The 22,805-nt window shown below is 35.2% G+C and overlaps 1 protein-coding gene across 1 annotated transcript; it reads left to right on the forward strand.

Moving 5' to 3' along the window:
- Window positions 1-522: 522 nt before the first annotated feature.
- LOC115443096 (integrin alpha-PS2) lies at window positions 523-22,803 on the forward strand. Its single transcript, XM_030168362.2, has 25 exons — window positions 523-698; window positions 2,251-2,404; window positions 3,201-3,304; window positions 4,136-4,203; window positions 5,581-5,614; window positions 6,169-6,282; window positions 7,098-7,178; window positions 8,162-8,242; window positions 8,863-8,948; window positions 9,579-9,779; window positions 10,728-10,839; window positions 11,950-12,129; window positions 12,735-12,832; window positions 14,068-14,176; window positions 15,057-15,190; window positions 15,823-16,028; window positions 16,575-16,782; window positions 17,673-17,836; window positions 18,338-18,419; window positions 18,894-18,986; window positions 19,515-19,662; window positions 20,188-20,266; window positions 21,127-21,238; window positions 21,358-21,429; window positions 22,077-22,803. Exons 1-25 carry the CDS (start codon window positions 689-691, stop codon window positions 22,203-22,205), a joined length of 2,859 nt encoding a protein of 952 aa, XP_030024222.2. The 5' UTR covers window positions 523-688; the 3' UTR covers window positions 22,206-22,803.
- The last annotated feature ends 2 nt before the right edge of the window (window positions 22,804-22,805 follow it).

Genomic DNA, 22,805 nt, shown 5'->3' on the forward strand with positions numbered 1-22,805 from the left:
TCATGTAAATTAGTACTTCAATAATTATTATAAAATTGTATATAACCATTTTATATTTATTTTATTTATATGTAGAAAGATACTCATATAATATACAGTATACATAATAACATTTTGAATTTATACACCGTAAAACCTGCGCACAACATACAAATAGTATCACAAAAATTTTAATTGTATCCAATGAAATCTCTTTAAAAAATCCATAGCCACGTCCTTTAAATAAATCTTTATATTTTAGAGGCCCAGACACATAAAATAACACTAAAGTCTAGAGACTGACAACTCTGTATTTGCGGAAGTATATGATTACTGAACAAAGATAACATTAATAGTCCACCATTCAAATTTCTAATAAATTTGTTACCTTGTTGATTAATATTTTCGTTTATATTTTCAGACGCATTATTTTAAATATATTATTGTGGACTCATCTGCTAGTTCAGGTTTCCGAACCGTTCAATTCTCAGAATTGTCCTTCTCAATTATTAATATTCGCTCTCATTAGAACATTTCGATAAAACTGTAAACAGATATTTGTTAAACCCAACATTTTAATAATTTTTCAAAACAATTTATTTAAATCGAGGTCCGCCCTTTGTTGGGAATAACATTAGGATGACGTCTCCGCAGGGTTACCTGACTCATTAATGCCAGTCGTAGTGTTGGCTTCGTTGAAATAACAACCATGATGTTACGTATGTATTATTTATTAATTATTAAATATATTAAAATTAAACTATTTTTATCGCGGTTTTAATATTTTTCTTTTCTCCTGACGTATTGAAGTCCCCCCGTAACCATGAAAGCTGCAAAGTCTTCGAAACGTCGGGAGAAAAGTAAAATATTAAAACCGCGATAAAATCCAGAAAATAGTATAATTTTAATGTCTAACATTCGTGTGAACATAAGAAATCATTATTAAATATATTTTTTTATAATTATGCTTGCCGGGTTATCGCCAAAACTAACTTCAGTACATATTATCCACAGCACCCAAGTCAGATACAACTCCCACAACGTCTGCCTTACTTTAGTCAATATATTTTTATTATTTAATAACAGTAACAATTATGTGTCAACATAGAACTGCAATCTAGAATACAACCCAATATACATGTATCTTAGAATATACTGATTGTGTGTTTTGTTGCCCAAATAATTAATAACCTTAAGCCGTAGGAACTGTACCTTCATTTAACAAAGTCCTCTAAGATATATCATTATACCCACATATTATGTGCTTTCGAATAAAAAAATATTGAATTACCCTATTAATATGTATATATAAATAAATTCTGTTGTTTCGTATGTTCTTTTGATAAAATCCTAATAATAATTAAGTGATATCATATTCAGGAAAATAATATTGTGTTTGGACCGCGCCCAAGTATTCTAGAAAAGTAAGGTATCAAATTAGATCGAGGCTTAGACCCAGAAGCAAACATTGTAAAACATGCTGAGGTTTTGTTTATTTAAATAGAAGTTCACTAGACGAATTTATTTTGAAAATGCTAATATTATTTAATTTTATGTGATATTACTCTTGTCTATTTAATACATTTACAAAATATACGTTTAGGTTAACATGCCTGCTTTGAATTTCCGATATTTTAAAAGACACACGATCATTTGATTTTCTCATTAAAATATAATATCACAAATACTTCTGGCTGATTTTTAATGTTAAAAAATTAAATTTATAAATTATGTTTTGAGCAATTCGCTTGAATTATTAAATGACGTCAAATGTACTGGTCCAGAAATGGGCATTACTTTTCTTCCTCGACTTTTAAGGTAAACTGGCATTGCCTAGAAACTGGACAGTCAACTGGGAAACCTAACTCTAACTGTAGTAAACTTCTATTGACAAAAATTCAGTTTTGTAACTAATAATAAAACAATAATATCAGCCCTATACATACTTTCCCACGGTTGGGCACGGTTCTTCTCTACTGGGAGGGATGAGGTCTTAATCCAAAATACTGGCCTAGTGCTAAACTTAACCTACCCCCAAATTTCACATAAAAAAGTTCTCATGTATGCAAGTTTCCTCACGATGTTTTCCTTCGTCGGAACAGCAATCCATTACTCACAAAGTACACATAACTTTAGAAAAGGCGGAGATGCGTGCCTTAGGTTTTAAACCTGCAGACATTCTCTGCAGTCCGTTACACTACCAACTGGACTATCGCCACTATTTACCACTTTTTCGTGACTAATTTAAAGTTCAAATTATTTTATTTCCAGTATGGCTATTGCTGATGGCGCAACTGGCTTGGCCGACATCAGCACTGTACCACGAAAAATCTTTGAAAGTATTTCAACCAGGAGATCTCAAGTCACCACTGAGAAAAGAGGCCAACTTTGGATTTAGCATCGCTTATCAATCTGCTACTCAAAGGTAGTTTATGTTTGGTTATAAACTTTAAAGCCACGTTGTATTTGACTTCAGTATAACCGGGTTCGATCGACAGATAAGAAAACCGTGAGATGCTGAGTAAGGTAGTGAGTCGAATAGAAATAAGAATCAGCTTGACAACTTCCAGTTCTTATGTTAATAGCTCTAATGTATTGATTCCCAAAGTGGTGTAGGTGGTCCCAGGGGTCCACAGGAGACTCGACGGGAGTCTAAGTTGCTGTGACCAAATAATAGGGGTTCACGATTCGTAAGTGAGGGTCCGTGAAAATGTATGATTTTTTTTTGCTATAAAAGAACTAAAATGTTGGCTTGACTTCACCTATCAATGTAGGCAGATTGTAGGCAGATTCATTTTAATTTAAATTCACGTCTAGTTAGTGATTAGTTCTCGCAGTTGAAAGAAAAACGTAAAAATAATTAATAATCATGGATATTTCGGCCTTTAAAATTTCGTCATATTAAATTTTAAAGTTTTTAAAGTCTTCTTTCAACTGCGAGAACTAATCACTAACTAGACGTGAATTTAAATTCTTTACTTGCCAATACTTGTTTAGTTACCCAGATTAAAGGTGAAACAAAATGTATGAAAATGGACCTTGAGGTATCGCCTTAAGAAGCACAGCGACAGTTATAAGTAAAACCTTGCATATTCTGGAGAATATGGTAAAAATTTAGTTGAATTGGATTCCACCAAAACGGTCCAAACTTGGAAAGTAGTCTATGAGAAAAATAGTTTGAGACTCTCGGCTTTAAAGTAATCAATTATTTAATTTTTTAGTTTGATCATAAGCGCTCCAACAGCGGATTACATCGGCAGAATATATTCTTGCGACATTGAACTGAAAAGAAATTGTACTGTCGTGCCGTATGACATCAAGAGAGGTAAATCCTATTATATTATTTCAGCCCGTTGTACACGGGTACAGTAAATGGCATAGGACAGTAGATTGACTATGCTACTAACTATACCAATGTAAAATGATTCGGTAGAGTAGTACTGAATTAAATCTACTATAACAATTAAAGTACTTCGTATAGTATATACTGTAGTAGTATAGTATATACTGAGGAGATATACTCAGTATGTGAATCTTATTTTAGTCCTAGGTTTACATTTCTTTTTTAACCGACTTCAAAAAAAAGGAGGAGGTTATCAATTCGACGTGAATTTTTTTTTTTTTTAATATCTCTACAATTCTGTCAATCGCTATTAAACTAGTGCAATGTTCTTGTCAATTATACTCAAACATTGTACGTCCTATCTCAATGTTACATAAATAAATTATTTGTATTTTAAATCATATTATTTTATGCAAGCATATTTTTGTTCGTATTTATATGTAGGTATAAGTATAATATTATTATTGTGTAATTTAGTTGTCTAATGCAATCGTTTAGCAACCGACTATGGTTACACTAGCTATGGTTATTACACTTCTTCAAGAGCCTCTTAATTGTTGACGGTTAGCCGTCAGCTTCTTGTATTTCTCCTGGTTACACTAGCTATACTTAATTATTATGCTTGTGTGTTTTTTGTTTCACTTATTCTATAAAGAGCTGTCTATTTGGATGTATTGTACCTACTTGCACCGATTTAGAAACAATAAGATTATTTCTTTCACTTATGAGGTGGCCTAGAAAAGAGTTATCTATTTGGATGTATTGTACTTGCTTCGATTTAGAAACATTTTCACAATACATACTGTTTTTCAGACGACCCTCTGTATAACCATGATTACTGGCTGGGTGCGACAGTGAAGGCGGGCCCTGACTATTTTGTCGTAAGTTATTTTTTTTTTTTGAAATAAGTAAAATTATTTGTTATTTAATAATAATAATAATAATAAAACCTTTATTTGGCACAACAGTAAACGACAACATAATATTATTCACATGCTAAAATTGTTTGTGCTTACACAGAATTTTTAAACTTTAATTAACAGGGGGCCCCAAACTAGGCGATGCCTGTATCTTGGAGACCAGAACAGTTTTACATCTTAGTTTAGTCTTAATATTATGAGTTTCTATTACAGTAGTTCTTAATTATATTTATTAATATAAATAAATATATTATTAAGTTTAGTAACAAATCTATAACTTATATTCTAACTTATGTACTAAATAATATTATTATGTGCTCAACTTTGTATTGACAGTAATATATAATATAATTTTATATGTATGTTTATATAAATAAAAAATACAACAAATATGTATATATATATTTATGAACATTATTTTGATACCTGTTTTATATATTAAATTTTAACAACGTTTTTAAAGGTCTTAACTGGCATTAATTACTAGTATTTAATAATATATTTTCAGTGTCTATGTAGTCTAAAGTTTGCAACCACTTTGACACCATTATGCACATTACTATTTATTACACAAACACAGGTCAGGTATGATCTCGCCTAATAGTACGCGAAAGTATCGATATCGATATTTTTAATTTATCGATATTATCATTTTATTAATTCCTTTGTAATTATATCGACATTTGCAATCTGTTTATATTGCTAACTCATCAAACTGCACCTCGTGGCATTTCACGCTCGCCATCTTGAGACATAAGACGATAAGTCTCATAATGGTCAGCAGTTGCGAAGAATCCATATAACTCGATTCCTAACGGCTTCTCTTTCGTAATTTATGAAGAATCTAATCATTATTAGAAAAATTTTGAAGCTCGCATTAATGCATATTAGTACCTGAATGTTGTGTCGGGTTCCTTTTCGAAAAAAATCACCCTTCGCAACTGATGGCCAGTAATAATACTAGCTACAATGTCACACAAGCTGGAACACAACAGTTCTAGCACAATGTTGTTCGGAGGTGGAAATAGACATTACGGTGGCGCCCACCTTGCTTTCACACATAAGAGATACCATATACCTACCATCGTTTCTTACTTACCTTACCTTCCCCAATCTACGAAGAACACACAGTAACACATTTTATTCCCGAAGGCGTAACACCCACTTTCCGCCCAATGTATTCCGTCCCATGATGTGATAGGGAGCTTATTCCCATATCAGATCGCAAATTCCAAACTCTGGATTAATACTTACTGAGTAGAAAAACCCAATATTAATTTGCCCGACCTGGATATCGAATACCATTCCTTTTTAGATACTAACGTGTTTTTTTTGCAGACGTGTGCTCCGCGTTACGTCGAAGTGGGTAGTTGTAAGTAAACATTAACAAACATATTATTTAACCCGTACTTATATACAAATCATATATTTGATTCACTTTCATAAAAAAAGTAATCGGATTTCAAAATTGATGTACAACTTTTTATATTTTTCATTTCAAAACATTGACAGTAAAACAAAAGATAATATAAATTATGTCTCATTTTTGTTTGATATTAAGTATTAAGTTGAATACTACTATATATTTTACTAGTTTCGTTGAAGAAAACAATAACAGATACAGTGTTACTATATAAAGTACCAGCTTTTGCTTGCGACTTCGCCCGCGTGAAGTAGTTTTCTGGGATATTTTTTTCCGATTGACTTGATGTGTATCTTCATATTATGATGTTTTATTCTGATGTATAACCAATATCACTGTTAAGTTTCATCCAAATCCGTTCTGTAGTTTTTTCGTGAAATAGGAACATACATACATATATCCTCACAAACTTTCGCATTTATTATTAGTAGGATAAACTATAACACAAGCGTATATAACTATCAATAATTATTGCATTCTTAACTATGCTTTTGTTTTTTTAGCGTACAACCTACCCGGTGAATTCAGCCATTGTTATAGATCATCCAAGCACTCCAAACTACTCCCTATTAGTCAAATAAGTAGCCAACAGCGAAGAGTTAACACAAAAAAATTCGGTAAGCCTGTCCAAATAACTAAATACCGTCAATGGGTACTAAAAATATGAAATATATAAAATAAACCCTATCCGAAACAAGAAATATCAAAATTGACATGAAGATGGAAATACTAAGTTAGTAATAGTTCACGTCGCGTCTAAAAATACTTCTATTATCCAAAAAATACAATTTAGTTCTGTTGTTTGGTCGCGTCATATACCTTTCATTACAATACAGAACTGCTTTATACAATATCACCTTAAAGTTAAACAAACGCGCACTGGCGGCAAAATTACCGTCGGCGTTTCGATGACACGACGATAATATATGTGAGTTGCGCGCACGAATGGAGACGACGTAGGACGCCTCACAAAGCCTTATTCATCGCATTGCCAAAAAACAGTTTGTGCGCATTTAAGCTAAAAGGAAACTTGTAAATTAGGCTATAGATTTAATGTTAATTCGCTAAGGCAACCTTTGAGTTAAATCACAAAGTATTAATGTATAATGTAATATCACAGAATTGCTGGTAAATATATCCTATATTTTATATTCGCCCAGATAGCGATCACCGTACACAAGGTGTTAAAAACTCGCCATTGTGGCGCACGTGAATCGCGTTCCGAGATCAGCCTGTGTAGATCCAATTCTAACAGGCCGGCATAATTGTGTCGACGGCCGAGGGGTAATCTCTCGTCAGTCGACATTATATTGGACCCCCCTCCACTTACCATCAGAAGTGGGATCAATTTGCCGTGCCCATGGAAAGAAAAACCATAAAAATGTTATATTAAATAAACATATATCAACCTGGTCGTATTCGATGTTTGCAGAGGATGAAATGGATTCATTTGGATGGAGTATGGATTTGAAGGACAGGAAAATTCTATTTGGAGGCCCTGCTATGTTCTCAGGTGAATAAACACATAATCAATATTACAAACACTCTTTAATACATCATAGAATGAATACGGTACTCACTTACTATCTATATATATATATAAAAATGAATCCGTATTTCCCTTGGTCACGCCATCACGCGTGAACGGCTGGACCGATTTCACAATTTTTTGTTGTTGTGTTTGTTATTGTCAGGAGAAGGTTCTTATGAAAGAAAAAATAAAAAAATTTGCGCGGAAAATTTGAAAATTTAAGACGGCAATATTAATTTTACATAACTGTCAGTGGTTTGAAATAACTGTCAGCAATCGACAGAATGCGCGCGTGCATACATAGTTAAGACAGGACAACGTCTGTCGGGCCAATTAGTAACCAGTAATGTTCCACAACACATATAACCGAATCCTTTTATCTCACAAATTAGTAATACGCTAGCTACCGTCTATATTTTGGTTGAAGATTTTTACCTACTTTGTTTTCTAAGTCGCGGCATGGCAACAAGTTGACTGCATCCGGGGTTCAATCTTCGGTACTGGTGGTAGGTCTCTCATATGTGAGAGTCCGCCTCAATCCTTGCAGTGTCTATTTCTGCTACCAAGAAGCAGAGTGTAGCTACGATTGTGTTCCGATTTGAAAGACACTGTAGCCAGTGCAACTACTGGACATAATAAGACTTAACATCTCATGTCTTAGGATGGCGAACGCAGTGGAATACCAAACAATACTTTGTAACTCAAGGTGTTGGATGGCGTTTCTACTGTTTATGGGCGTCGTATTGCTTACCAGCGAATGGCAAGCTCGTCTCGTCATTCAAAGCAATAAAAAACAAGTCGGGTAGAGTTATAGCCTGTGTTCAGTATCAACCAGCTATTTGAAATGACCAGTGGCAGGGGATCGTTCTTTATGTACATAACACACGGAATAATATCTAGTTTACACTTCTGCCTACCCTTAAATGTGGAAAAGAGCATAATGCTATGTATGTATATTTTTCAAGGACGTGCAATGGCATCTGCCGATTCAGCGATAACATCAATAAGTGGACATTCGAAAGGTGTAGACGTCAAATACAATTTAGGTGAGCACTCTCTATCTTCTATGCATTAACTTTGAGACATAGTGTATTTAAAACTAACAACCATATTTTGAGCTTTAATGTGGGCAGCATAAATAGCTTTTTGTCGGTTCCTGTATCAGAAGAGGCTAAGGCTTTATTAAAAAAATATTTTCATTTCATCAAAATTTAGTAGGCACGGGTAAAAATGGACGTACGGAGCGACATAGTCGTGAAATAACGACCAAGCTCCTTAAATAAAGATTAAAAAAAAAAACATATTTTTTGAGACTGTAATATTATACAAGGTGTATCACAATCGTGGGGCACCAAAATCTATCGATGAATATGATTTTATGTGGCTAAAATTTTGGAATATTTATTTGCTTTAAGAAAATCGGTTTAAAAATTTACTAACTGCGGATTAACTGTCAATGACAGTCAATAAAGTAAACCACTAAAAACATATTCTTATGGATCTCAACACAGAGCCAAATTGCAAATGCTAATAATATGGATTATTATGGAGTTTAATTAGAAATAAGAGACTTTTAGATTTGTCGTCGGGCATACCTCCTTCTGTTATTAACCTGCTGGCACAAAATATAGATTACCATCTAATTAAAGAAATATGTGGATTTTAGGTTACAGTGTCGCAATAGGCGCTTTCTTTTCTGACAAAATCGTTTATGCTGTTGGATCGCCTTTTGGACAAAACGGCCGCGGAAAGGTAATTTTTTTTAATACTATTGAAACATTTAGATTGTATTAACGACGTGGTGGTTGCAATGGCTCCCTGCACTTATTCTGGAGTACCCAATCTTGGACAAGCCGTGGTAGACAAAAACACAGTCCTCAGTTTTCATACGCTGCCATTAAGGAAACGAGTCATGCCCAGACACATCAAAACTTCATCCTCGTAAAGATACAGGGCACTAACTTTTATGTGGTGGTGATTTCTAGCCGAGTTTCGGCCTCGGCGGCCATTCTTAACGGAGATCAGCCAAGTACGTAGGAGATATTGCGCGCAATACACAGGTGCACCCTCTATTCCTTCACTCCTATAGTCTGGTGAGAGGGTAACCCATCATGACCAGATAGAGATCAGGCGAGGGACCAACGGCTTTACGTACTTTCCGAGGCACGGGGGCTTCACACCGCCATCTTCCTGACTCTGAGCTGCGACTGAGTAATTTTTAAGATAGCCCAATTACAATCATTTTGGCCCGACCCGGTATTCGAACCCAGGACCTCAGCGCGGTAGTCGTTCTCCACTGTGTGCAATTACAACTACGCCACCAAGGCAGTCGAACTTTAATGTAAGGAAGCTATAATTTGAAATTAACCAATATTTTTACAGGTGGTTTTCTTCAATAAGGATTGGAAAGTAATGTCGTCTATAAGTCATAAAAATATTGGCACGATGTTTGGCGCGGTGCTGGCGACTGCCCATATATTCAGTGATTCACTGACTGACTTGCTCGTGGGAGCGCCGACCGAGGCTGCAAATCACGACTACGACACCGGAGCTGTTTACTATTACAAAACTGGGAGTCGACGTGTAAATATAAGCTTGTATTTTTAATTAATAGTTTTTATCACTAGGATTCGATGAAAATTTTTAATATATTTAAATTCAGTCAGGTTGATTTATTTTCTGGGTAAGTTTAATCTTCATTTTGAAAATCAACCCTTATTAGTTATTTAACGCGACTTCGCCGAACTTCACTGCTTGTTAAAAAGCGCTATTTGCGGTTCGAAGTCGCAAACTGAGTTTCAAACCCCAACATTTTATATATTTATTAAGTATACCTACATAAATTATATACAGTCAAAATCATTATGTTAATTACTTTTTACAATTAAAACATATAAATAATGTAACTTTATATTAAAAGGTATTTTTTGTACATTATTAAATATATCTTAAAAATGACAATGCATAATTAAAAAAATGAATGGCGAAGTTCTCAAGATCCAAATGGTTAGGGATTCAAAGTAAGGAATCTCCTCACTATTGTACTGTGTCCAACATTACTGCCTTCTACATTTGGCCTCTCAGCCAACAGCCAATTGAGAACTTCTGGAGATGTTGGACAAGGCTCTTTGGTATCAACCCGTGGGCAGAAACGACACTCAAGACAATAAATATAAAGTCCACATCCTGCATGTTAGTAACCTCGTGTGCCAAGTCCATATATGTTAACATAATAAATCTATTATAATAAATTAAATGCCTTTTCCCTAAAAGAATAATGTTCTATCGATTTATCTAAACTTGCAATGACACATCAGGCCGACATAATTGTGTCGACTGTCGGGGGGTAATCGTCTCTCGTCAGTCGATATTTTATTGGACCCCACTCCACTTACCATCAAGTGCAGCGGGTTCTCTGCCTTGCGCGTGTAAAAAAAAAACTTAAGTGTCAAAAAATATTTTGATAGAGTTTTAACTAAATTATTTCCCCGACGCCACCGTGTGATACAATCAGTCCCTTGTTTGTTTCAGAGTGTACAAATGAGCATTGAACATACAAAAATTATTAGTGGGTACCAACCGGGATCGCTCTTCGGCAGCGCAATCATAAGTGTCGGCGACTTGAATGGCGACGGAAAAGATGGTAGGTTCAAAATACGTTTATTTCACCCTTACTTATCGTCACATATATCTTATATATTATATTATATGATCACATATGTCATATGATAGGACCCTTTTGTTTAATTTCCTTTACAACTGGCTTTTTTAGCTATAAACATCCATATATTTCAGGGTAAAATGCCTCCTTAGTACAATATTTTGTGTCCCAATTTTCTATGAACGGAAGTGGATAATTAACAATTCCAACTGCTCATCTTTCTATTTGATTAATATTGCGACATAAGGATAGACTAGTGTTCCCTGAGACTCGCCGAGCTTCACCTCTCGGTGTCATAAAATACGACCCGCTGCTGACCCTACACACACACTTGCCAGCTACCAGTACAACAGGAGTTGTAGTGGTGGGTGTGCGGGCGGGAAAGTCACTTACTTACTAACAATATAACTATAAATGTAAATGTTTAGATGTTAGTTCTTATAAACTCAGAAACCAAAAAAACTCAAGATGATGCAGAAATGATTTGGCTTATTTTCACATACGTCCGCCTAATCTCAACCAAACCTGGTGCATCAGTGTTTTTTTTTATTTCCTTGAATGACGAGACGAGCTGGCCGTTCGCCTGATGGTAAGCGATACGACTGCCAATAAACAGAAACACCATCCAACTTGAATTACAAAGTATTCTTTGATATTGCACTGCGCTCGCCATCCTGAGACATGAGATGTTGTCTTATTATATCCAGTAGTACACTGGCTACAATATAAGTGCTCATTGATCTAGATACTACACACATGACCTGTAGTTTCACAGCTTATTTATGCATTAGTTTATGCAAAAGGATGCATATTTACAGAGCACATAGGAGAGGATGTAGAACCTGTAGACTTTGGCAGAACTTGTGTATTCTTTGTGAATTATCGCTTGCTTAAACGGTGAAGGAAAACATCGTGAAGAAACCTGAGAAATTCTCTATAGGAATTTCGAAAGTGTGTGAAGTCTACCAATCCGCACTAGGCCAGCGTGGTGGACTAAGGCCTAATCCCTCTCAGTAGTAGAGGAGGCCCGTGCCCAACAGTGGGACAGTATAAAATACAGGGCTGATATTATTTATTCTTATTTACATCTAGAAATAGCGATTGCTGCGCCGTACGAGGATGAGGGCAAAGGCGCTGTTTACCTCTACTGCGGGTCCTCATTCCTGGATGCATCATCGAATGTGTTGCTTCAACGACTCCAGCCAGAAGGCCTCCACACCTTCGGCTTGAGCCTGTCCTCTCCCAGCGACTACGATGAAAATGGATGCAATGGTTAGTAAAACTTTATTTTAGAAAATGGCTTACAATTATTACAGTTTATAATGACCATTTTAAAATATCTTTGTAACAAATAATTCGAAGCTCGAAGACTTATTCGAAACTGTAAAGATAATCTAAATTCGAAACTATAAAATAACTTTTTTTGTCACGTGGGCGAACAAAGTTGCGCCTATGATAATAATGCATTAAAACAAGATATAAATATAATTATTAATACTTAATTACATATGAATCTATTGTATAAATACAGACACTTTAGATTACGGATAAAACTAATAATAAAAAGACAAAGATAAATCAAAGAAGTTCGGGTTGGCAAATTAGGGGAATAAAAAGATAACGCGTCTCTCTCTCTCTCCTAGCTTATAAACCAACCTTTCAGTAACTCCTTATAATGAAAATTACTATGGAAAATAATTTCTATTTCTGCAGTCATCTCGATTACTACCAGACGAGCAGTCTACTTTAATTATTTGGTAAAAAAAAATGTAGTTATATAAGAATTATTTACGAACCGTTGTCAGCATGGATAATGCATTACCACAAAGCGACGCGTCAGATATTCCAAATGTTAATTAGATATATTTTGCACACAGAGCTGGCGATTGGCGCCCCACAGGACAATGCAGTAGTGTTGTACAAGTGCTTGGCGTCTGTTGTGCTGACAGTCTTCGCCGTATTTCCCAACCTCCGGGTATTTATTTCCCAGAATATACGCAGAAATAAATAATATTTCGATAACGATACGACCGCCATTTGTACTTCCTATTTATTGATATTCTCTGTTGTATATTTCGCTCTCTTAATAAAATAATGACCTATTTCAAAATTGTATATGTGGGAATCGTCTAAAAACTAATTTCTGTTGGCGACCTTCACTTTTTCTTCCTTTTTTTTATGTTATAGGTTTAATTTTTCATCTATCTTTAATAAGTTCAATTTTATAGCAACTTAAAAAAAAGGTCGTAAACACAAATTCGGTGCTTTGACGATTCCCACAAATTAACAATTTTGGAATAGGTTATTAAAATAAAAATTCTTTATTCATCACGTAGGGGAACATAGTTGCACTTATGATAAGTCAAGGTACATGAGAATATTTAATTATTACTTAATTAATTAAGTATTTATTATTTTATAAAGAGAGCGATTTACTTTTCTTCATGTACAATGGAGTTCAAATAAATATTTAGCACAGCGTGAAGAAACAGCTTAATAGGCCGGCGTGATTCCGTCGAATGGCATGAGATATCCGTTTGCCATTCAATACTCTCAGGTGCAATGACACTTCATTGTCGTGTTTGAATAAAAAAGAATCAACCACTATGTAGTTGAAAATTAAAATAGCGAAATACATGTTGATTTTACTATAAAGCTTTTATTCTGAATAATTTGCAGATTTCAAGTGTGGAGTTATTATTAGAAGCTATTTTTGTGGATAATACACCGTGATTTTATAGTCGTTTTAGAACCAAAATGTGGTTACTTAGAACAATTTGTAGGATCAAAAAAATATTGATTAATTGTAATGTTAATAATAAAAAATATAGTTTTCGATAATATTTTTCACTCGTTCAAGTTTGATAATGATAGTAACGTCGCGACAATTTTTCATAGTTATGAATCCCACCAATCGTGGTAATCGTAATAGTACGTGAGATTTAGTTGCATTACCACGAGTTCACATTTATTATTCGTGAACATTAATTTCAATGTTTAAAAACAATAATTGTTACATCAATATTTTTTAACTCTATTATTGATATAAAATTTCAAATTTCTGGTTCCAAAACGACTATAAAATTACGATGTATAATACAGTACATCACAATACAATATTCCAACACAATATTCCGTATAATCTTTATAAAAAAATTCAGATATATTGTATTAATATCTAAGTACTTTATATTTTCAAAATATTTACAGGATCGCAGAAATGTAAAAAGTCCGTATCCTGATAGAAATGAAACTTATTTCGTTTTCGATTCGTGTTTTGACGTCAAATACCCGAAGAAACTAAAAACTGTTATAGCGAGTAAGTATGATTATGTATTAGATTTGATATATTTTGCTTGAGGATTTCTGGGTAGGTAATTGCATTGTCTATTCTAACCAGAATGCAACCAAGAAAGTTTTAGCCAACTATATACCGCGCCCTTATAACTAAGGTGACCTAACTCAACAAAAGACGATTTTTGGAGATTTAGGAGATTTAGAGAAGGCAGTGAATTGGAGGGTCGTCGAAAGTGAGAATATCTGTTTCTGTTCTATAATTTTGTCTATTTCTCGTCTTAGGGTTATAGAGCAAGCTTTGGAAGGTCATTATCAAACAGACATTATCAAACATTTTTAACAAAATCAGAAAATATAAGTATAAATTTTGAGTTAGGTCACTTAGTTCTAAGGAATACTTAATTGACATTATGATACTTCGCCAAATGTTCCAACCTAACCCATATTTCCATAGAATTGTGGCTACCTTGCTGACTTCGAAAAACATGGGGTTTGAGAAGCGAAGTTCAATATTCTACGTATATCTTATTGGCCATGAACGAAATGAAACACCAAAGCAGATTTAGGTCCGGTTCTGTCAGAAATGACAGACGCCGGCGCATAAAGTACACTCATCCCCGAAAAGAATTATAATATATATTATGGAAAGTCATCCCTCAGAAATTATACGATCATGAGGAATGAAAGCGATTCGAGATTTTGGGATTGACAAAATGGCGACCTGATTTTGTAGTCTCTTTTTGTTTTCTGCTATTATTACTCGACATTGGCATAATCACCGACAAATAAACGGTGACAGCCATAATATAAAAGAGGAAGAAGAAAGCGATTTGATTTTGCCGCAGTCGACGCTAGCTTTTATATTAAAATTTAATACATACAATATTTCACATTATTTCCAGAAATTGAAGTAACCGTCCAAATTAAACACCCGGACGCAACCTTAGCGATGCCTCACAAAGACGGAAAGTACAATGTCACACTAGATATAAAGAAAACACGGTATTGTGAAAAAATTGGAGTAAGCACGCCTGAGGTAAGCATTAGTATCAACTAATTTTACTATACAGTCTATACATCTATAATAAAAGAGCCACTGCGTTGGTGACATATTTTTTATGTCGGCACGGCTAAGTGACCATCTACAGCTGACACCTGAAGGTAAGTGGAGTTGGGTCCTATAGAATGTCGACTGTCGAGAGACCAGTCGACACAATTATACCAGCCTGGTGGAACCGGATATACACAGGCTAATCCCGGAACGCGACACACTTACGTGGGCTACTATGGCGGGTTTTAACACATTGTGTACGGAGGTCCCTATCCGGACGGATATAAAGTATATCCAACCACCAGCAAATTTATTGCGTGTGCGGTACAGTTCGAGTTCAAATCTCGGATGAAACTAGTATAACATTGAAATAGAATTGAATAGTTATTAGTAATATAATAAAGGTGTTGCTCTCGGATTCGCGCGCTTGAAAACCTCTCCCACTATAAGAATATCTAAATCATTAATCATTGCAACGATCTATAGCGCCTTTCACTTATAAAATTAGATTTCAAATTCAAATATTTCTCAAATCCCATAAACAGTTACAGCGTTAACTTGTAGCATCCAAAAAATTTCACAAATATTCGCATTTAAACGTACGCGCTTTTTTTCAGCACGGCAACTACAACATAAAAATATTTTACAATATACAAGCTCGTTTAGTAAACTCTCCGATCAACGAGACGGATTTCGACGGCAAACGCGTCATCCTGAGCGGGCGTAGTGAGTTATCAATATCGGACAATGTATGGGCCGCTGAGTGTAAGGTCCAGAATGCTTGCAAAGCAGATTTGAGCCTGAAGATAGCGACCTCGCCGCGGTAAGTTCTAGTATGAAATGAGGAAAGTTACGTGTGACGAGACAAGGAGAACTCTACATTTAAAGAATTTGTATCAGATTTTAATTATTATGTTTACGATTGTTATTTACAACATTTTTTAAGGAAAAGTGGTTTCATTAAGCGAATATTGATAACACCACAGAACAACTATATTTTTGTGGACAAGACGGTGTGAATATAGAACAAACTCTTTCTAATTTGTATTTGACACTTTATGTAGTTTTGCCGGGCTACTAAAGCCCGCTTAATGTCACAAGAATCCGTCTAAAGATTTTGAAAAGAGCAACACCGGAGTTTCTTGCCCGTTCTTTGGTAAGAACTGCTTTTCGAATGGATGGTAGAGTTAATATTGGTGGAATCTAAATAATGTATATCATTTTATAGGTTCAAATAAATTATTCCATTTCATTCATTTCAAAACAAGAATAACTGAAACTTTTCTTGACACTATCATATAGTTTGCCACAAAATGTACCGCAGGAATTATTTTTGTTAACCAGACTCAAATTAGCAACACAATTCCAGGGGATCATACATGATCGGGTCTATGGAGCCTATAAAAGTGAATATGATATTAGAAAACAAAGGTGAAATAGCTTACGACGCCTGCGTGGAACTGCAGCTAGAGGGAGCGGCAATGAAGAAAACACCAACTACCTCCTGCACTCATCACCCACTTACTAACACGTTGAAATGTGCACCCAGCTATGCACTGAAGACCGATAAATCCTGGGTAGGTTGAAAGTTCTAGATGCTGTGTATTTCGTGTGTGGTACAATAATATCGCTTTGAAATCCGGGATCGACTTTCAGGTCGACCCAAATTATATTGGGTTTTTTCGCTCAGTATCAGTCCGGAGTCTGGAATTTCCAGGGTTGATATTAGTTGGAGCAAAATGATATTGGATTTTTTCTGCTCATTATCACTCTGGATATTGTGTTCGATTTGGCCGTAGGCTCGCCTCCTATAACATCATGGAACTAAACACACATAGTGAAAAGTGACGGCCCTAGTTGCACCCCTGCCTACACGTCCGAAGAAGGGCGTCATGGGTTTAAATCTAGTTATTTTCTAAAATTTTATGTATCAAATCCTAAAAAAGTTTTGTTAGATAATTAGTTAGATGTTTGATTGCATTTTTGGATCTAGCTGGTAAAAAGACTATAATAGAGCAAATAATGAACCAATTCAGGCAGCAGGAAGGGTTAGACGAATTCTATCTTACAGTGCCGAAGGGTGACACAACATATGATAAAGAAGTCCGATATTTGACTATGTAGATCTTATTGGCCATGAACGAAATGAAACACAACAGCAAATTTATGTCCGGTTCTAACGATGACAGACGCCGGCGCGTAAAGGACATTCATCCGATCATGAAGAATGAATGCGATTCGATTTTGCTACTTATGTTCTCTTTTACTACTAATAAACATAAATGCGGGCCTAAAATCGTTCCAACGAAAATTAAATTTATATACCAACCAAAGGACCAACCAAGTTACCAAAGGAAGCCCGGCAGGGATATATATTATGGTTCCTTCGCTACTGCTATTTTATCACCCATTCCCATAAGCATTGGCTAAGCTAACTTGTAAATTGCAAAATTAATTTACATTACAGGAAACTACAGACATAATACTAAAAACAGAAACCTTGACAAACAAAAATAAGCAAATTAATTTAACGTCACGTTTATACGAGCATTGTACTGATCCTGCAACATTTAAAGAACAAAACTATACTATTACTGTACTAGCGAATTCTGAAGGGATTACTGTAAATGGGTAAGTGATAAATTAAAGAATATATAAGGGCAAATAGTGATGTCGGATGATCAAGATTAGTTCATATAAATTTCGTCTGTTGGTGGTAGGATATATTTTATATCCGCCCTGATAGAACCAACGTATACAAGGGGGTAAAACCCGCTATAATGACCCATATAAGTGTGTCGCGTTCCGGGATCAGCCTGTGTATATCAGGTTCCAACAGGCCGGCATAATTGTGTCGACTGCCGAGGGGTAATCTCACGTCAGTCAACATTCTATTGGACCCCACTCCACTTACCATCACGTGCACGGGTTAGTTTAACGTGCACTTATAAAAAGAAGGTAATTTTTGATGCGCAACTTGATGAGCATTGTTTTATAAGAGCGCGCGTTAATTATTTGTTATTATGTACAAAAGTTTGTATATAAATTTGTCAACAGTGTTGGCCCTCAGATACGATATTGATGAACCTTAATTACTAGACTAACTAGACTAACTTTAAATTTCTTTAACAGAAAAACAAACATCGGTGACGTAGTGAGCATGACGACATTAGAAGTAACTGATTCAGGAAAACAGTTTCAACATAATTACATGGTGAGAAGTTTTTTAAATAGTTTCTTAGTTAAAATGTTGTATGAGAAGCCGATTCGCAACATTATAAGATTGTTGTAGAATAACAAGGTCCTAAAAGCGGCGATTTCTTGATTGGTTGAGGAACGGACTGCGGAGACCCGCACTAGGCCAACGTGGTGGACTAAGGCCTATTCCCTCTCAGTAGCACAGGAGGACCGTGCCCAACAGTGGGACAGTATATAATACAGGGCTGATATTATTATAACAGATTCTATCTGGAAATGTATTAAATATTCAGTTAGAACCATATTCTTTTATGACGACGATAGCTTCAATTGACGCCACTACGGCATTGGTACTTGATCAAGTGGCAGCAAATAGGAGCTATGGACCAGGAGGTTCGATTCTCAAGTCAGGCAACACCGTTCACGTTTTCTACAAACCGACTCAAGCCAGACAGGCAAAGAGGCCATATTTATTTTATATTTTCTTCAGATACAAAACGACGGGATCACATGGGAGGATGTGACTTGTGAAATCATATTGCCCAAGTTGCCCTACGTCAACTACCCACAAAAAGCTGTTACGGTAAGTATTTTAACAGTGGACAAGCGGAATCTCTGCCGATAAATACCCACCATTACCGACTTTAGGAGGCAGAGGAGCGCCCAAAAATATTAATTGCGTCCGAGTAAGGCTGGCATCGGACAGCACCAACGAACAGTATTACTTTAGCAATGTTTAAGCAGCCAGTTTTATAGTAATTATATGAAAATTAAATATTGCATGTTACTGTAATTTTGTGTTGTGTGTCCGGAACAAGTTGACTATGTTATCCCCTATTACATAGTAATCCGTCGACAGACGCGCACGTTCCGTTAATAAGATCTGCTGTGAGTGTGTAATAACTAATGCATATAATCCGCATGTGCGCATATAATCCTGATTCCATTCTAATACAAACAGGTGATTAATGATGACCAAACTATTAAAGATTTCAATTTAAAACGAAATTACTGTACGATGAATCTCTGGATGATCCCGAGGAGGCTTGTACCACCTCATACTCTGGAATATTCTGTTTGAAATAATTAATACGCATATACATCTGTCCAGGTTTTTATTCAGCAAAATAGTTTCGAGTGTAATATGACTGACGATTTGAGCCCTGACTACATAACTGCAAATTGTAAGCTGAGTAGCATCAAACAGAACATAATTACTTTCATCATTGTCTTAATACAAGTGCCGCCAACAACGCTCGGTGAGTAATTTTGGAACTAATTCACTTTAACTAGTTTTTCCCACGGTTTCGCCCGCGTATTCCGTAGCAAGGATTTTGCAATTCCATTGATGTATTCCATTGATTGTACTACGTACTAGAATTGACGTTCCGATCATTCACTGTGTTCAACTGAATTGAACTGTCATCCATTCAAACTAATTTCAGTACAGTATCAATATTGGTGCTCGTGGTTGTGTACGGAGTGACGCTCATAATATAAAAACACGAGTCTAAGTGCAAACTTGGATGTGTATAAAAAATATTAATCAAATAAGTAAAATTATTGGTTGTTCAAGTGAATAAATAAGTTATAACAGTGACTTTTTTATTGCCATTTTAGTTCAGATGTTGAACAAATAGTTTATATGAACGTTCGTTTCTGTACAATATACGTCAATGAGTAATTCGCAATTATTAATTTAACAATAATAAGTTGCAGCACCATGTAAAACAATCTCTATGATGTAGACATGCCTTCTTTTTCTATACTGTAATTTTTTCCAGATGACATTCTCTATAAGCAAAATGTGACCATAAAATCAACATTGAAGCTTCACTTTGACGATGGCGACAAAACATACAGGTAAGACACAACAATGATCATTATTATAACATGCAACACTATTGGTGGTAGGTCTCTCATACGTGACAGTCCGCCTGGGTAGGTCCCACCGCAATTTCTATTTCTGTCGCCAAGCAGCAGCGCATAGGCACTGTTGTGTTCCGGTTTGAAGGACATTGTAGCCAGTTTAACTACTGGACAATGGGACATAATGAAACCTAACATCTCATGTCTCAGGATGGCGAGCGCAACGGAAAACCAAATAATATTTTGTAATTCAAGTTGTTGGATGTTGTTTCTACTCTTTATGGGTGGTCGTATGGCCTACCATCAAGCGAACGGCAAGTTCGTCTCGACATTCAAAGAAATAAAAAAAAATGCTAAGTTGATAACCATTTAATGCCATTCGATACTATATCTGGACGGCATCGCGCTTACCATCAGGTGTATTGCAATCACTTTGTCGCGCCGGAACATAACAGTTGCAATCTATCTGTGGCTATCGGCCAAACAAGAATAAATAAGGACCAGCGTAAAATAACGTATAGCTGATGTGAAACACTGACGTTTTACGAAATCTGCAGTCGCTGACATTCTGAAGGAGGCTCCAGTCATTATCTGCGACTAGACTGTAACTAGAAGCTACAAATCCTGGCAAAGAACACCGATTCGCGGGATACAATTATGTATTTTTACTCGCGATTGATAACAAATAAAAAAAGTCGTATATGTCCTTTTTCCCTGTTCAACCTTCCACCGTGTCAAATTTCTTCAAAATTAGTTTAGTGGTTTATCAAGCCCTAAAAATCTAATAGACAGAATGACTTTCGCATTTATATACAAGTAGGAATTATAAATAATGTATATTTCATCCTGCGCAGTGTGGCGACCGAAGTGATGCTGAGAGACACAGGCATACCCTGGTGGATAATATTATTGGCGGCGCTAATTGGCCTCTTGATACTAATCATCCTTATACTGATTCTTCGCCAGGTATGTATTTCTTTTCATAGGAAATTTTTATTAGTTTGAAAATACGTCATAATTTGTAAAAATATACTTAATATCTAACAACTAATGCAGAAATTCATTATAATTATTGTATGTTTCAGTATGGTTTCCTTAAAAGGAAAGAAAGGAAAAAGCTACAAGAGTTAAGGAAGAGTGTACGGAGACAAACGGTTGTAAGTAAAAAATACATAATTACACACACTTACAAAATCCTTTACATATACATATAATACTACCTTTTACCCGCGACTCCATCCGCATGAAAGACCCCAAATAAAAGTCCCATAGTGCAGTTTCCCAAAAAGAAAATTAGCCTACAATTTAACCTATGACTTGCACTATGACCAACTTGCATCAAAATACAATCAATGGCTTATGCAATATCTACAAACAACTTCACAAACTATCATAAACCTTACGAATATACCATTTTTTAAAAATCGGTATCTAGATTTGAGGTGACAAATGTTACCTCATGTTGAACACATAGGAAAAATAACATATTTCAATTCTGTTATCAATTATAGATACGACATATTTCTCATGTTTACGTAAATATTAAATACCGAAAAAAAAAATAGTTTGCAATCGCAGTTATTTTCGAACGATCAACACCTCAGTTCACCTTGTGACCATGAAGATCACATTTTTGGTCAATCCTGCAGTTTTCGAAACGTCGGGAGAAAATTAAAATATAAAAAACCACGATAAAATACGTTTTTTTTTACTTTAATGTCTAACATTCGCGTAAACATACGAAATCATTATGCCATAGGTGTAAAGTATTGTATGAACTGAAATGTTAAATAACGTTTTCCAGAGACGCTCCATGATGCAGCAGCAGGTAGAAGATCGTCAAAGATTAACCGATGTACCGATAGAAGCGACTGAAACTGACGTACCGTGCGGCATAGAACCAGACCATAGAGTAGAAGTAAATATTAAATGATTTTACCGCATTAGCAACGTGCCATTCACTACTTATTTACCACTAGAGTTGGCGTTTGGTGTTACATATTATAAGTCCATTAATATTTCCATATATATTATAAGTCCATAAATTAAACTACATTTGCTGACTTTGTGCCAGAAATCATCCATTAATTATAACTCATATTTTTACCAAAAATCCTGGTTTTAGTTTACTGACTTTTTTTATAATTTTGTAGTTTAATGTAAGTATGAGTGTATTTCTGACTGAAAGTATCATGTTGCCGCTGTGACGAATTCTCTTAAGAGTCATAAGTAGTGGCATTAGGGCATGTAAAATTACTTTTTATTTATATTTATTTTGTTCGAAACTTTGAATTTTTTTATTTTAAATCTACGCTGAAGTACCTTATTGTAAAGTGTTATTTCCAAATAGGTAAATATGTAGTTTTATTTAGTAACGCAATATCAAAATGACCCTGTATTTTTATCTTGCATCATGATTAATAGTGCATTGTAATTTATGTCTTATTCATTAATTAAGGGCTGATTTGTCAATCGTCAGACATCTATTTAACCTAACTGAATAATAAAAGTGTGCCAATTGATAACTTACATA

Source organism: Manduca sexta, chromosome 17 (genome assembly GCF_014839805.1).
Source record: "Manduca sexta isolate Smith_Timp_Sample1 chromosome 17, JHU_Msex_v1.0, whole genome shotgun sequence".
Taxonomy (NCBI): domain Eukaryota; kingdom Metazoa; phylum Arthropoda; class Insecta; order Lepidoptera; family Sphingidae; genus Manduca; species Manduca sexta.